This window comes from Cajanus cajan, chromosome 1 (assembly GCF_000230855.2).
Source record: "Cajanus cajan strain Asha chromosome 1, NIPB_CcT2T_4, whole genome shotgun sequence".
Classification (NCBI taxonomy): domain Eukaryota; kingdom Viridiplantae; phylum Streptophyta; class Magnoliopsida; order Fabales; family Fabaceae; genus Cajanus; species Cajanus cajan.
The window spans coordinates 50,806,773-50,823,915 of NC_138517.1; the positions used below are offsets into that span (position 1 = coordinate 50,806,773).

Below are 17,143 nucleotides of genomic sequence, written 5' to 3' on the forward strand. Positions count from 1 at the left end.
TTGACCATCCAAGCTAGTTAAGAGGCTTGTGGAGCAAGCTTCTCACTTAGCTTGCTTGGGAAGTAAGCTAAGGAGAAGCTTGTAGCACAAGCTTCTCAAGGCTTCAAGACGTTAGAAGCAATTCGGCCAAGGAAGAAGAACTAGCAAGCTAGGTGGCCTTGGGTCCATTTTTCTCACTTTGATTATTTCAAAAATGTTTGGTTTGGTTTACAGACACTTTTCAGTATTCTTTGTCTACATCTAGTAATTCATCTCAAATTTGAGTCTCCGTCTGAGAAGTAGACTTTGACTTTTCCTTCCGTTTGGTCAGTTGTGAAGATGGAAGACTTTAATTCTATCTGGAACGTTTCTTCGTCTTGTGTTATCCATTGTCTAATACTTTGTTGACCTTCATCTGGTTGACCATTAAGCTTCATTTGATGTTTGTACGGACTTCATCTGGTGCTTAACCAACTTTTGTCTTGTTCTTGATTTAGCCTTGTTTGATACTTGTTTTGGCCTTTCGTCTGATACTTCAAGACTTCGACTGGTAGTATGCCTTGTCTTTTATTTATTGTATTTTCATTTGGCTTTTGATCACCATCGTCTGATACTTTGTACAACTCAACCAGGCTTCGTTTGGTTTGACCATAGTATGTGTAATAACACGTACTTCGTTTTTCAGTTTTATCTGTTCTTATATTTATCTGAAACACTAACACACACGTTAGAAATAACAATATGTATTATATTTGTCATGTTCAAAACCTTGTTAGGAATTGCTTTGTTTGACTTAACACTTTTCTGTGAGATCCGAAAACTTTGTCATTTGTTCTAATGATTTACATGCCTTTATACATCTTTAATAGAATGTGAGTTTCAAGAGAAGGACTTTTGATATGTTAAGGTATAAAACTTTCATTTGAAAATTTAAACATGTTAATCACAATAAATAATAGACGTTAAGGACATGACAAACAATTGTATGTTTCATCTTATTTGTTTTGTCTTATAGTTGTTACTTCGTCTTACAGATTCTGAAACAATGACCTTTTGAAAATGTTTTCTTTCTAAAAGACAGTGTTTGTTATTATTAAAACTTATGAAAAATGAGGGATCTAATGATTGTCTTTTGACTTAACAAAAATGCATTTAATGCTTGTATTAAATGAGTTAATGGTTACCTCCCACCTCAAGGAAAGACATTGAAAACAAACGAAGCAAATTTATGTGTTTGAGTTAAAGTGTTGTAACAATCATCTTCTCCAAGATACTATGTAAGAAGATTTGAAGCTTAAGAAAGTTAGAGAACATAATGAAAAGAGAATAGATTTGTTCAAAAACATATATATAGAAACACTCTCTATAAAATATACTTATGTATAATTCTCATTCTTTTTTATAAAATCTTATTGCTCTATAATGGTTGTATAACATCTAAGTGAGACGAACACAACATCTCTAACTTTTATAACCATTGTTATAAGGTTGAGCCTAGAGAGACTTGGTTTGAAAATACTTGAGTAATTGCTTGAAGAGACAAGTAAAAAAAAATACTTAGGATTGAGTCAAAAGTGGCTTGTCGAAAGAATACTTGTATCTTTCTTGAAAAATAATGAAACTTAATCTAATTGGATTGATAACTATACGTAATATTGGTGATTGAGATGAACCAATATAAAAATATTTAGTGTTTCGTTTGACTTCTCTTTGCATTCTATTTGAATAATGTTACTACTTCACTACGTAAAAGGTGCGAGTTTTTTTATATACATTACTCAACCTCCCTTCTAGTATTTATCTTTTCTCCACAAAATGTCAACCATCCTGAATTCAAGTAGTTACTTTCATGAGCTTCATTATCCCCTTTTAGGTCATCATAAACTTACAAGTGGTTTGTTAACTCATTTCATGTCATAAGATAAGGTTTCCACCAAGTTCTAATCCATCATAAAGGTATCTTACATCTCCCCACACCTATGGTTCTGTAAGGTGCCATCCTAACTACCTTTTAACCTTAAGAAAAATACCTAAGGGGATTCTTTGAAGATCAAAGACTCCTATCATATTGGCTTATTGTATTAAGGTGTTAAGTTGAACACGACCTAAAATAGTTTTTTTTTATCATAAAACACTAGTTTATTTAGATATTATAAGTAATTTTATTTGAAGCATCAATTAAATAATATCTTAATTAGGGATGGCAAAAATACCCATACCCACGGATATTTGTGCATTAAATTTGCTACGGATAATAAATGGATACCCGCGAATAATGGGAAAGGATAATTTTTTACCCGTTTATAAACAGGGCAGGGGCGGGTATGATGATATCCGTACCCGCGAGTACTCGTTTAATAATATTTCTTAAATATCCTAATTATCCTTGTACCACATAATCCTAAAACTACACTCTCTCGTCTACGTGATATGAGACTTTCACTTATTTGTGAGATTGATATATTTTAAGTTATTGATTATCTTTCATTTTTATTATTATTTCAACAAAATTAACGTTAAATACAAGTTCAAAATTAACATTGAAATTTTATTTTTAATAATTCAATGACATTAAATATAAACTTAAAATTATTTGTAATATAATTTTTTTGATTTCTTAAACAATTTATAAATATTCATGGATACCTGTGGATATTCAAGAAATTCATGAATACCCGTTTAATGGATACCCGCGCGGATATGGAGTGGGTATGGAGGCAATTTTCATCTAGCGGGGCGAGGACGGATTTACTATTACCCGCCCCATGGGACCCCATTGCCATCCCTAATCTTAATACTTGTATATTATCTTTAATATATGTAATAATCTATACTATTCATAAAAAGGATTATGATGGAATCATGCTTTGGAGTGCAAGAGGTGACATACTCAAAGAACCAAGAGGAGTTGGCTAGACATGAAGGTTTGGGCCAGTCAGGGCCCAATGGGCCTGATGGGCCTGGGAAGGCCCAAGTTGAACTTTTCATGGGCCATATTTTTTTATAGCTATTTTCATATGTTTTTTATACATCATGTTAGTATAGGTATCATATATTTTGGTCTTGTATTTTGGACCACATAGAGTAGCATTTTAGGTTTTAGGCTAGTTGGGCCTAGTTTTGGGCTTCATGGGCCTTTGGGATTTTGGTACCCAATATTGGGCTCATTTTCATTCTTGTAATTTTTCCTTTCCATTGTAATTGTTGGACCAATGTAATTAGGTCATTAGAATAGGAAAATACAAGGAATACTAAAGTATGCTAATTAGGTTAAATTAGGTTTAATTTGGAAGTCATTTAAGTTACATTTGAGTCACATGTTTAGCACCTTGGGTGGCTGAACATGTGCCACTCAAATTAACCCTAAATGACTCTCAAATCACACCTAAATGCACCTTGGTACCTAAATTTTCGGACTTACACATGTGCACCAAAGTTTGAATTCAAATTTCAAATTTGAATTCAAACTTTAGGCGCCATTTTGTGAACCTTAAGCTTAGGCGCCTAAGTGTCATAATTTCGGTGCATACTTAAGCCAATTCCTTCTCACTTTGTATTCACTTTGAACCTTATATGAAATTTGAGAGCCAAGAGCCGAATTTCCTTTTCAAAGTCCTCTAGAGAATTCATCTAAAAAACCTAGGGAGTTCATCTTCTTCCTACTCTTTGAAGTGAGTCTTCCATTGATCTTTGAGCTTGGATGCTTCCATCCAAGGCTTGAACCTTCATCCATCCATGTTCCTTCATCAATTAAGTTCCATTTCATTCGGTAATATCTCCTTGAAGAGGATCCGTGGCTAGGAGGAGCTAAGGAGAAGAACATTCATCACTTCTCACTAACCTCTTCCATCATTTTTGGTATCAAGAGCAAGGTTCTTCAAGGAGATAAGTGCTTCATCTTTTTGTGTCTGAATTTGTGTTCAATATGTTCTTCTTGTCTTGTTTAAGTTTCGTTGTGGATCTATATGTTTTGAATCGTCTTGTGTTCCATAGATCCATTAGTTGATTGTTTTTGAGTTTCTTTCACAATCAACATGAATTAGGACCTATTAGCTTGTTCTTGTTTTGATTTAATTTGAGTCTCTCCATTCTTGTATGTGTCCATGATTGGACTTCATGCATTTGCATTAGATTTTTGGTTTTTAATCTTGTTTTGTCTTAGAGTTTGTGTGTAGTCCTTATATGTCATAAAATTCCTTGAATAGCATGTTGATCTAATTTTTGTTTTGAGTTCATTGTTCATTAATTTTGTTCTCGGTCATTGTTCATATGTGCCTACCTATATGTGCTTTTTCTTTTACCTTATTGTGTTCATGATTTGCTATTAGTCCTAGCAAGTTTCCTTAGAGTTAGGTTTCCATTGTGTTCTTAAAGTTTTCAAATCACTTTCCATTGAAAAATCTTATAAAAACATTTATGATTCAAAATTTCAAGGAAAAGAGTTCATAAGGAATCCAAATCAAAACCTAAAGACTAGTGCACTAGTTTCTCAAGTTTACTTGAATTTTGACCTAATTTTTGGCTAACTTGTAGTCTCGGTTTCTATAGCTTGGAATCATAGAAAAATTTGAAACAAAAGGCAAATATACTCTCTGGACTCTTAAATTGATACTGAAAAAAAGAAAGAATTAAAAAAAATATAGAGAAATCATTTTAAATAGAAAAATCCGAGAGGTGTACATTGGTGAAAAATCACTTGATTCCTTGTTATTGTTTTGACTACTACTTGTGCTATACTTATCCAATTGCTTTCAAATTTTTTTTGTTTTGTTCATCTACTCTAGTACCTATCTAGGAACATTCCTAACTGAGTGCTAGCTTTATTTGGAGTCTTATTTTCCAGTTTTACTTGTTGAACCTCTTTGAGTCTTGTCATATACACCTATTACTTTCAATTTTGGTATAAGCTTTCCAAATTGTGCTTTATTGCTTGTCTAGTTTTCTTTCAATAATTTTCCTGTGCTGGAAGTGGCCTCAAATCCTTGCTCAAGGATCAATCATTGCTCAACAAAGAGTAGGAAAAGTTTGGACACTAAGACCTAAAAATTTGACCTAATTAGTGACCAAAACTTCTCCTAAACTTCCTTCACTTGAGTGACCTTTCCTTTCACCTTGTGAGGCAGCCACCATTAACCTCTTTGTTGTGTTTCTTTTGCAGGTCAAGTAGCATCATATTGAAGGATTAGTGGCGGATTAAACACTTGATTAAGTGTTGGAAAATTTGCACAACAATCCGTCACTAGTTGGTTGCTAAAGCCGCCACTTTATTGCTTTCCTAGACTAGTTTACATTTTTGCCAAATCTTTTGTATTTTAAACCAATTTGTAAAGCTTGGAGGGAGTATTAAGAAGCTGGTCAGGTATATCTAAATCCTTGTTAGCATCCTCACGTGTAGTGCTAGTGGAAGTGGCTTGGAAATTTCATATGTTTCAAGCTTCCACTTAGGGAACCCGACTAGTTACTTATCTTGCTTCCTTTAAGTTCTTTGTCTTTTAATTGCTTTATTTTTCTGCCTTGAAACGTCTAGACTTGTGTAGATTTACTTGCTCACATTTAGTTTAGTCTCAAAAACAAACAAATTGTGAAAAAGCATTCAAAATTTTTGTGAAAAGTTTTGGGGAATTGGAAGTACCACAAAGGAGTTTAGCGATTTCCACTTGAAAAGGCTTGGTTATTAAGTGGCTCTTTGTAGCTCACCTCCCTTGATAGTGCAACTTGTACACTTAGACTTCCAAGTGCTATTTTCATTCCTAGAAAATACCAAAAACATTTTATAACTTTTTGCATAGCATATAAAATCTTATTGCTTAATCATGAGTCTACATTCCCAAAATAGTAGTGACTTTGAATCTCCTAAAAGTTTTAAAAGAATTGTCAAGGAGGTTGAGGCACTAAAACTTTGGAAGCATGATGAAATACTTCAAAAACAAAAAGAAAAGCTTGAAAAGGAAGTACAAATCATGGCTTTAGAACAAGAGATTCAACAAATTAAGCAACGAGAAGAAAAACATTTGAAAAGATTAAATAAAAAAGGTTCTTCAAGGAGCTCAACCAAGAGCTCCAATGATTCTCAAAGTCAAAACAATGATGGTAGTTTGAACATGGATGCATACTACCAACCTACACCTAGGAGAGTCATCAAAGAACATAAAGTGAGGGAATCAAAGGTTGATCTCCCTTACTTTTATGGAAAAGAAGATGTGGATACCTACTTGGATTGGGAAATGAAAGTGGAGCAAATCTTCACTTGTCACCAAGTAGGTGAAGAAAGAAAAGTTCCCTTGGCCACCTTAGCTTTCCAAGGACAAGCTATGTATTGGTGGACCTCCTTAGAGAGAGAGAGAAGACTTCACAATGAACCTCCAATCACTTATTGGAATGAGTTGAGGAGTGCTATGAGAAGAAGGCACATACCTTCTTATTATAGTAGGGAGCTTATGGATAAGCTCCAAAGACTCCAACAAAAGAATATGAGTGTTGAGGAGTATAGACAAAAGATGGAGTTGTATCTCATGAGGGCTGGCATAAGGGAAGAGGAAAGATTGACCATTGCTAGGTTTTTAAGTGGTCTAAATTTTGATATAAGAGATAGAGTTGAGTTACTCCCTTATAGGGACCTTGATGATTTGGTCCAACTTTGTATAAGGGTGGAACAACAAAATTTAAGGAAAAATTCTTTAAAAGGAAAAACTCAAGCTAACTCTTATATCAAGAATGACTACAAGAGGGAGGGTCAATATGACTCTTCTAAAAGCTCTAGTAAGGGTCATGAAAAAGAAAAAGAAAATAATAAAAATGTTGTCACTTCTAGTAGTAAAACTAGTGACATCAAATGCTTTAAATGTCTTGGGAGAGGCCATATAACTTCTCAATGTCCAACTAAAAAGGTTATGATTTTAAGAGGACAAGACATTTATAGTAGTCTTGATGAATCTAGTTCTACCACTTCAAGTGGTAGTGAGACTAGTGAGGAAGATCCTAAAATTGAAAAGTTATATCCTGTGGATGGTGATCTTCTTATGATCAAAAGGCTTCTTGGAAGCCAACCTTGTCCCATTTCACTATCTCAAAGAGAGAACATCTTTCATACAAGATGTTTGGTTTCTAAAAGAACTTGTTCTCTCATTGTTGATAGTGGATCATGTTCTAATTGTTGTAGTACAAGGTTGGTTAACAAGTTAGCCCTTACCACCATTCCTCACCCTCACCCTTATAAACTTCATTGGCTCAATGAAGGTGAGGAATTGGAGGTGAATCAACAAGTAAAGGTCAAGTTTTCTATAGGGGATTATAAAGACAAAGTTTTATGTGATGTGATCCCTATGGAAGCTTGTCATATTTTGCTTGGTAGGCCATGGCAATTTGATAAACAAACTATACATGATGGCCTTACTAACAAAATAACCTTCACTCATAAAAATAAGAAAGTTGTTTTTAATCCTTTAACACCACCCCAAGTGTTTGAGGATCAAAAGCAAATGAAAAAAAAAAATAAAGAAAGAAAAGAAGGAAAGAGTGTGGAAGAAGGGGATTCCACTAAAACCTTTGTGACCAAGGAGAGTTATTTTATGACCAAGCAAGATTTGAAAAGAACTCTCTTTATTCATAAAAGTCTTGGCTCTTATCCTAATGCTGCCACTTATCTTAAAGTTGAGAATGAGGAACAAAATGAATTTCAAGTAAAGAATTCTTCTCAACTTCAAGATATAGTGAAGAAGGAGTGGACTATACCTAGTGTTACTCCTTATACTACTTCCTTGAAGGTGCACAAGGAAGGAAGTATTTCTTTGGATTTCATAAAGCACCCAATTTTTGGTTTACATTGTTTAGTAGATATAAATTGTAATAATCTATATTCTATGCTTGATCTGATGGGAAGTTCTTATTGCTTAATCATGAGTCAACATTCTCAAAGTAGTAGTGACTTTGAATCTCCTAAAAGTTTTAAAAGAATTGTCAAGGAGGTTGAGGCACTAAAACTTTGGAAGCATGATGAAATACTTCAAAAACAAAAAGAAAAACTTGAAAAGGAAGTACAAATCATGGCTTTAGAACAAGAGATTCAAAAGATTAAGCAACGAGAAGAAAAACTTTTGAAAAGATTGAATAAAAATAAAAGTCCAAAAGGTTCTTCTAGGAGCTCAACCAAGAGCTCCAATGATTCTCAAAGCCAAGAATATGATGGTAGTTTGAACATGGATGCATACTACCAACCTCATCCTAGGAGAGTCATTAAAGAACACAAAGTGAGGGAATCAAGGGTTGATCTCCCTTACTTTCATGGAAAAGAAGATGTGGATGCCTACTTGGATTGGGAAATGAAAGTGGAGCAAATCTTCACTTGTCACCAAGTAGGTGAAGAAAGAAAAGTTCCCTTGGCCACCTTAGCTTTCCAAGGACAAGCTATGTATTGGTGGACATCCTTAGAGAGAGAGAGAAGACTTCACAATGACCCTCCAATCACTTATTGGAATGAGTTGAGGAGTGCTATGAGAAGAAGGCACATACCTTCTTATTATAGTAGGGAGCTTATGGATAAGCTCCAAAGACTCCAACAAAAGAATATGAGTGTTGAGGAGTATAGACAAAAGATGGAGTTGTATCTCATGAGGGCTGGCATAAGGGAAGAGGAAAGATTGACCATTGCTAGGTTTTTGAGTGGTCTAAATTTTGACATAAGAGATAGAGTTGAGTTACTCCCTTATAGGGACCTTGATGATTTGGTCCAACTTTGTATAAGGGTGGAACAACAAAATTTAAGGAAAAATTCTTTAAAAGGAAAAACTCAAGCTAACTCTTATATCAAGAATGACTACAAGAGGGAGGGTCAATATGACTCTTCTAAAAGCTCTAGTAAAAGTCAAGAAAAAGAAAAAGAAAATGATAAAAATGTTGTCACTTCTAGTAGTAAAACTAGTGACATCAAATGCTTTAAATTTCTTGGGAGAGGCCATATAGCCTCACAATGTCCAACTAAAAAGGTCATGATTTTGAGAGGACAAGACATTTATAGTAGTCTTGATGAATCTAGTTCTACCACTTCAAGTGGTAGTGAGACTAGTGAGGAAGATCCTAAAACTGAAAAGTTATATCCTGTGGATGGTGATCTTCTTATGATCAAAAGGCTTCTTGGAAGCCAACCTTGTCCCACTTCACTATCTCAAAGAGAGAACATCTTTCATACAAGATGTTTGGTTTCTAAAAGAACTTGTTCTCTCATTGTTGATAGTGGATCATGTTCTAATTGTTGTAATACAAGGTTGGTTAACAATTTAGCCCTTACCACCATTCCTCACCCTCACCCTTATAAACTTCATTGGCTCAATGAAGGTGAGGAATTGGAGGTGAATCAACAAGTGAAGGTCAAGTTTTCTATAGGGGATTATAAAGACAAAGTTTTATGTGATGTGATCCCTATGGAAGCTTGTCATATTTTGCTTGGTAGGCCATGGCAATTTGATAAACAAACTATACATGATGCCCTCACTAACAAAATATCCTTCACTCATAAAAATAAGGAAATTGTTTTTAATCCTTTAACACCATCCCAAGTGTTTGAGGATCAAAAGCAAATGAAAAAGAAAAGAAACAAAGAAAAGAAAGAAGGAAAGAGTATGGATAAAGGGGACTCCACTAAGACCTTTATGACAAAAGAGAGTTATTTTATGACCAAACAAGACTTGAAAAGAACTCTCTTTATTCACAAAAGTCTTGACTCTTATCCTAATACTGCCACTTATCTTAAAGTTGAGAATGAGGAACAAAATGAATTTCAAGTAAAGAATTCTTCTCAACTTCGAGATATAGTGAAGAAGGAGTGGACTATACCTAGTGTTACTCCTTATACTACTTCCTTGAAGGTGCACAAGGAAGGAAGTATTTCTTTAGATTTCATAAAGCACCCAATTTTCGGTTTACATTGTTTAGTAGATATAACTTGTAATAATCTATATTCTATGTTTGATCTTATGGGAAGTTCTTATTTTTTTGAACTTAATATGTTTCCTTCCCTACAAGACAAAAATAGATTATATGACTATGAGTATCTAATAAACAATCAAATCCAAAATTGTTTAGGACGTTTTTTAGTAGTATTTTCTTTATATTTTAGGAAAAGCCTAGGATACCATTTAGGGTACTTTAGGCAAGATATTGTAGTGTTTAAAAATCAGTCTTTTCATTGTCTTAGTCATAGTGTTCTTACATTTTTAGGTTTTACTTCTAGGTTATGCTTAGAAGAGGAGCCTATTTCTAGAGAGTCTAATATTTTATCTTTCTTTGTTAGGTTAGATACTAGGACTCCTCTTAGGATCCATGATCTTTTATCGTATCATGTTACTTCTTATTCCTTGCATGTTTTATATGTAGGTGTTAGTTTTTCTTCTTCCATTCATCCTAGAGATTTGAGGACAATTCCTTTTCAAGAGGGAGGGGATGATGGAATCATGCTTTGGAGTGCAAGAGGTGACATACTCAAAGAACCAAGAGGAGTTGGCTAGACATGAAGGTTTGGGCCAGTCAGGGCCCAATGGGCCTGATGGGCCTGGGAAGGCCCAAGTTGAACTTTTCATGGGCCATATTTTTTTATAGCTATTTTCATATGTTTTTTATACATCATGTTAGTATAGGTATCATATATTTTGGTCTTGTATTTTGGACCACATAGAGTAGCATTTTAGGTTTTAGGCTAGTTGGGCCTAGTTTTGGGCTTCATGGGCCTTTGGGCTTTTGGTACCCAATATTGGGCTCATTTTCATTCTTGTAATTTTTCCTTTCCATTGTAATTGTTGGACCAATGTAATTAGGTCATTAGAATAGGAAAATACAAGGAATACTAAAGTATGCTAATTAGGTTAAATTAGGTTTAATTTGGAAGTCATTTAAGTTACATTTGAGTCACATGTTTAGCACCTTGGGTGGCTGAACATGTGCCACTCAAATTAACCCTAAATGACTCTCAAATCACACCTAAATGCACCTTGGTACCTAAATTTTCGGACTTACACATGTGCACCAAAGTTTGAATTCAAATTTCAAATTTGAATTCAAACTTTAGGCGCCATTTTGTGAACCTTAAGCTTAGGCGCCTAAGTGTCATAATTTTGGTGCATACTTAAGCCAATTCCTTCTCACTTTGTATTCACTTTGAACCTTATATGAAATTTGAGAGCCAAGAGCCGAATTTCCTTTTCAAAGTCCTCTAGAGAATTCATCTAAAAAACCTAGGGAGTTCATCTTCTTCCTACTCTTTGAAGTGAGTCTTCCATTGATCTTTGAGCTTGGATGCTTCCATCCAAGGCTTGAACCTTCATCCATTCGTGTTCCTTCATCAATTAAGTTCCATTTCATTCGGTAATATCTCCTTGAAGAGGATCCGTGGCTAGGAGGAGCTAAGGAGAAGAACATTCATCACTTCTCACTAACCTCTTCCATCAGATTACCTTTTTCATGTACACATTTTTTGAACCATTTTGCTCTTAGAACTACCTCTCAAACTATTCTTTCTCTTTTCACTATTCTTAAAAAACTACCCTTAAAATTACACTTACTCAAAAACTTATTATTGACTAGTCACATTTTTTTTAATATATTTTTAAAATAGACATGAAATGTCTCTTTCACGCTAGTATTATATAATGAAAATATTATTTTATTTAAATATTTATAAAAATATTAAATTAACTATATTTATTAAATATTATTTTAATACTTGTCTTTGATTTTATTATATTATTTATATATTATTTTTTATTTTGATATAACACTTTAAAATACTTACTAAAATTTATAATGAATGATATATTTTTAAATATAAAAATAATGTAGCAAAATTTATTAAAAAGTAAAATAATAAGTAAATATGTAAATTAAGAGATAAATTATTAAAGTACAATATAGTTGATTTTGTTAATGAAGAAAATGTTTATTTTAACACAAGAAGGGAGAATAGTGTAATATTTAAATATGTGAGAGGATGCTAGTGTGAAGGGTGTTTTAGTAATACAAATTTTGTAATGTAAGTTAAAAAAATTTAATAGAAAATTTAAATAAATAAAAAAACGAGTGAAGTGTTATATATTATAATTCATTAAGGGAGAGGACTGTAATTTTCAAGAGGAAATGGTCGTGTAATGTTTGTATTTCTTACAAGAGAATGGTGTAATTTACTCTAAATAATAATACAATTCCATTATAGAAAAAATAGTTTTTTTTAATAAAAATAATAATAGGCCAATGCTATAATTTTAAGAATAATAAAAATATTACTAAAAAGATAATGTTAATAACACTAATAAAATAAAATAAAATAAAACTAATGATATACTAATACTATAAGTTAGAAAAATATTAAAAATATATTTCAACGATAATATAATTTAAAATAATAGTAAATAATATCATAAAACAAATATAATAAAAGGTTAAAAAAGAAAAATACCAGAAAAAATATATTTATATTTATACTTTTGTAGGAGTATAAGTATATATAAATATATATATATATATATATATATATATATATATATATATGTATATGTACTATCCGTACCGCCATGCCGAACTCGAGCTCGGCATCTCAGCGCGGAGTGACCTCGGACACGCACTAGACGACGTCAGCTCGGCATCCAAATAGGTTATAACTGATCTCGGGTCCAAGGCCCATGAAAACCCTAATTCACCCTAAGGTACGTGCATTACTTATACGAGACTCGTGTATCCACAAACACTAACTTTAGCATCGGAGTCTCTTTTGCAGGTACCACCCCCATCTTGGAGCATCAAACGTACCAGCGAAGAAGGCTCACCGATCTTACCCAGCGGATCATCTCTACGACAGATCTTCGGTAAGAACAATTTGGCGCCCACTGTGGGGCCGATTAAGACAGCTTTTATCGGTCACGCTTATGGTTTTCACCCGAAGCCATAGTAGACGAGCAACAGACGGCGTCGATCATACGACCAGCATGGACAACGAAGCAACATTGATAACGCTGATCGAGCAGGTCGAACAAATGCGACAGCAACACACCACTGATCTGCAAAACATGCGTGCCAAGCACGAAACTGACCTGGCGGCGCTGCGTACCGCTAACGAAGCTAACCTAGCGACGCTGCGCATCGAGAATGAACGTATTCTCGCCCAACTTCCTCGGCGCCCTTCTGATCAACCTCCTCAACCGAGTAACCAACACGAGGAAGACGGGCATTCGGTTTCTCAGCCACCAACAACACCTAGGGCACCGACCCCCCGGCCTGCTACAGATCGGTCACATGCACCGATGAACAGGTCGGCCCATGAGGTCAGCATTGCTCCAGCCCAGGCTCCAGGCAATCGGACGAGCATCGACCGCCATCCCTTTGTGGACGGCATCATGGAGACACCTCTGCCCTTTGGCTGGAAGCCCCTCCACTTCGACCGCTACAACGACACGACGGATCTGGACGACCACGTCGACTTATACGTCACACAAGTAAACCTTTACACTAACGACGATGTTGTTCTGTGTAGGGTTTTTCCGACCTCACTCAAGGGGGTTGCACTGAACTGGTACACCCAGTTACTTGCCAAATCAATCGACAACTTCAACACCCTGGTCAGGCGATTCACGGTGCAGTATGCCACGAGTTGACCTCACCACATCACCTTTGCCGCCTTGGCCAGTCTCAGGCAGGGCGACGACGAACCACTGAGGACGTTCATGGAATGCTTCGCCAGCATCTCGGTCAAGATTCAGAACCTGAATCTCGAAGTTGCCCAGCATGCCATGCTCATGGCGCTCAAGCTGGGACCTTTTGTGGACAGCCTATGTCGCCGAGCTCCTGCCGATATGGATGAACTCCGTGCCCGAGCTGCAGGGTACATACAGATGGAAGAGCACTCTACTTTTCGTGACCAGGTTCGCGGGAAGTCACAAGCGAAACCATGCAATGGTCACAAGGACAAGGTGAAAGTCAACAACGACAGTCAGTTCAAGAAGTCTGCTAGGATAAATAAAGGGGGGAGATACGACTTCTACACCCCTTTGAATGTGCCCCGAGTACATATCCTAGAGGAGGCCAGCAATAGCAACCTACTCACCCTGCCACCACCTGGACACAACCCCAACAGTGCAGACAAATCCAAGCACTATCGATACCACAGGAATCATGGTCATACCACAGAGGAATGTCGCACCCTCAGAGATCGCATAGAGGAACTTTTCCAGGCGGGACACCTTGCGCAATACGTCCAGCGGCAGCAAGGCCACCGAGGAGGATACAATGGATGAGGACGAGGCAGAGGTCGTGGTTCAGGAGCCCGCACAGACCAACCCTCTAGCTCTCAACAAAATGCCGGTGGCAGAGTGTAGGCCGAGGTAAGCCAAGAAACAGGGTCAGCCCCCTTGCGGGGCGTCATCAACACAATTGCAGGTGGCTTCGCAGGGGAGGCTCTAGCAGCTCAGCGCGGAAACGACATTTGCGCAACATCAACAATGTCTACTTTGCTACCTCGGCCTCGCATCAAAGCTTGCCGCCGATCACCTTCACAGACAACGACTAAGTTGGCGTCAGCCCCAACCAGGATGATCCAATGGTCATCGCCTTGGAGGTCACCAATTCGGAGGTACATAAGACGTTGATTGACCAAGAGAGCTCGGCTAACGTCCTGTATTGGCCGACATTCCTCAGGTTAGATATCCCTCACTCTCTTATCCAACCTCACACAAAGCCTCTAGTCGGTTTTGCAGGAGAGCGAGTACACACTCGAGGATATGTGGATCTGTTGACAACCTTCGGAACCTCTCCCGCCACAAGGAGGATTATGGTCTGATACCTCCTCGTAGAAGCCAACACGTCCTACAACATCATTATTGGAAGGCCGACGCTAAACTAACTCGGAGCAGTGGTATCTACCCCACATCTCACCATGAAGTTCCCAGGGAATGATGGCAAGATCATCTCTGTCAAGGCAAACCAGAAGACGGCTCGGTAGTGCTATGCCGAAAGTCTGAAAATTTCTCCATCCGACGAGCGTTGCCAGAGCGATCCCCCCACAGTGACTCACATCACCCACGTGGACATCACTGACCTTGACCTAAGGTCCGACTCCCATGATGAACGACCGAGTCCCATCGACGAGCTCGATGACCTACAAATCGGGAAGCTTCCTGGGCAGTGCACAAAAATCAGCAGGCAGTTGAACCCAGAGTTATGACAACAGCTCGAAGCTGAAATCTCCAAGAATGTCGACCTCTTTGCATGGTCCAGTGCCGACATGCCAGGTATAGATGCTAACTTCATCTGTCACAAGCTGGAAATCCACAAGGAGGCAAGGCCAGTGGCCTAGAGGAAGAAGAAGGTCAGCGGCGAAAGGCGGGAGGCCATCGTCACCGAGACGCGAAAGTTACTGAACGCCGGCTTCATCCGTGAGGTCAGATACACCACGTGGCTGGAAAACGTGGTATTGGTAAAAAAGAGCTCGGGAAGGTGGCGCATGTGCGTCGACTACACCGACCTGAATAAAGCATGCCCCAAGGACTCGTACCCCTTTCCGAGCATCGACAGGCTGGTTGATGGTGCACCCGGGCACGCCCTCCTCAGTTTCCTTGACGCTTACTCCAGGTACAAACAGATCATGATGTACCCACCAGACGAGGTGCACACATCATTCATCACCGATCATGCCAATTACTGCTACAGAGTGATGCCCTTCGGTCTCAAAAATGCAGGGGCCACCCGCCAGCGGCTGATGGACAAGGTGACGAACAACCAAGCAGAGTACGAAGCACTTCTCGCAGGGCTAAGGTTAGCCCACGACCTCGGAGCACGGAGAGTGAGTTGCAACAGTGACTCCAAACTCATGGTAGAGCAGCTCAGTGGAACATACCAGGCCAAGGGTACTCTTATGCAACAGTATTTCCATGTGGCATCACAACAGATCTCGTCCTTCGACGAGTTCACTATACATCATGTACCACGAGAACAGAACACCAGGGCTGACCTCCTATCAAAACTCGCTAGCACCAAACGCCCTGGACAACATTGGACCATCATCCGGGAAACCTTGCATTCACCCAGCCTAGACGACAAGGTCGTCAACACCAGTAACAGCGAAGACCAGGGATGGATGACAGGCATCTGGAACTACTTAAAGGAAGGAGCTTTACCCGAGGATAAAGATGAAGCTCGGAAGATGAGGGTCAGGTCGACTAAGTTCGTAATTGTTGGCGATGAATTATTCAAGCGTGGCATCTCCACCCCACTGCTCAAATGCTTGACTGCACCTCAAGCGGCCTATGTCGTCGAAGAGATCCACCGAGGTATATATGGCATACATTCTGGGGCACGCTCAATGGCGACCAGGGTGCTCCGAGCTGGATACTACTGGCCCACTTTGAACTCGGATTGCCAAGCCTACGTACAAAGATGCAAGGAGTGCCAACAGTTCGGCAACACGCATCGACAGCCACCCGAAACTCTCCACCAGATGATGTCGTCGTGGCCTTTCGCCCAGTGGGGAATGGACATCCTAGGACCATTCCCCCCAGCAAAGGGTCAGCTCAAATTCCTCTTGGTGGCAATCGACTACTTCACCAAGTGGATCGAGGCATGTCCACTTGCTAAGATCACCACTAAGAACATACGGAAGTTCACCTGGAAGAGCATCATATGCAGGTTTGGAATCCCCCATTCCCTTATTACTGATAACGGCCGACAATTCATTGCGCAGAGCTTCGAGAACTTCCTTCGAGAACTCAGAATCAAGCACCTCCCGACCTCGGTGGAACATCCGCAAACTAATGGCCAAGCTGAAGCTGCAAACAAGATGATACTCCGAGAGCTCAAGAAGCAGCTAGGGAATGCCAAGGGGCAATGGGCTGACGAACTTCCCAGCATCCTCTGGGCATACCATTGCACCCTCTAGTCGACAATGCAGGAAACGCCTTATAGGCTGACTTATGGAACCGACGCCATGATCCTAGTGGAGGTCTAGGAAACATCTGATCGACGCCAGGCCTTCAACAGCGAGCAAAATGCTCAAGAAATGGTAGTTGACCTCGACTTGATTGACGAGCTCAAAGACGAAGCTCAGATTCATGAAGAAGCCTGTAAACTCCGAGCTTCTAGAAGATACAATACGCGAGTGCGACCTCGCTTTTTCTGAGTTGGTGACCTGGTATGG

The 17,143-nt window shown here is 38.3% G+C and overlaps 1 protein-coding gene across 1 annotated transcript; it reads left to right on the top strand.

Moving 5' to 3' along the window:
- The first annotated feature begins 15,595 nt into the window (after positions 1-15,595).
- Positions 15,596-16,885, top strand: LOC145954816 (uncharacterized). Its single transcript, XM_083069504.1, has 2 exons — positions 15,596-16,280; positions 16,374-16,885. The coding sequence occupies exons 1-2, from the start codon at positions 15,596-15,598 to the stop codon at positions 16,883-16,885; spliced, it is 1,197 nt and encodes a 398-aa protein (XP_082925630.1).
- The last annotated feature ends 258 nt before the right edge of the window (positions 16,886-17,143 follow it).

What these genes read in the sequence shown, in the direction of transcription:
- LOC145954816 (XM_083069504.1), top strand. Translation starts at nt 15,596, where the DNA reads ATGATGTACCCACCAGACGAGGTGCACACATCATTCATCACCGATCAT. An exon ending in CGTCGAAGAGATCCACCGAG is followed by an intron (nt 16,281 to 16,373) that starts GTATATATGGCA and finishes CGGATTGCCAAG; the next exon opens with CCTACGTACAAAGATGCAAG.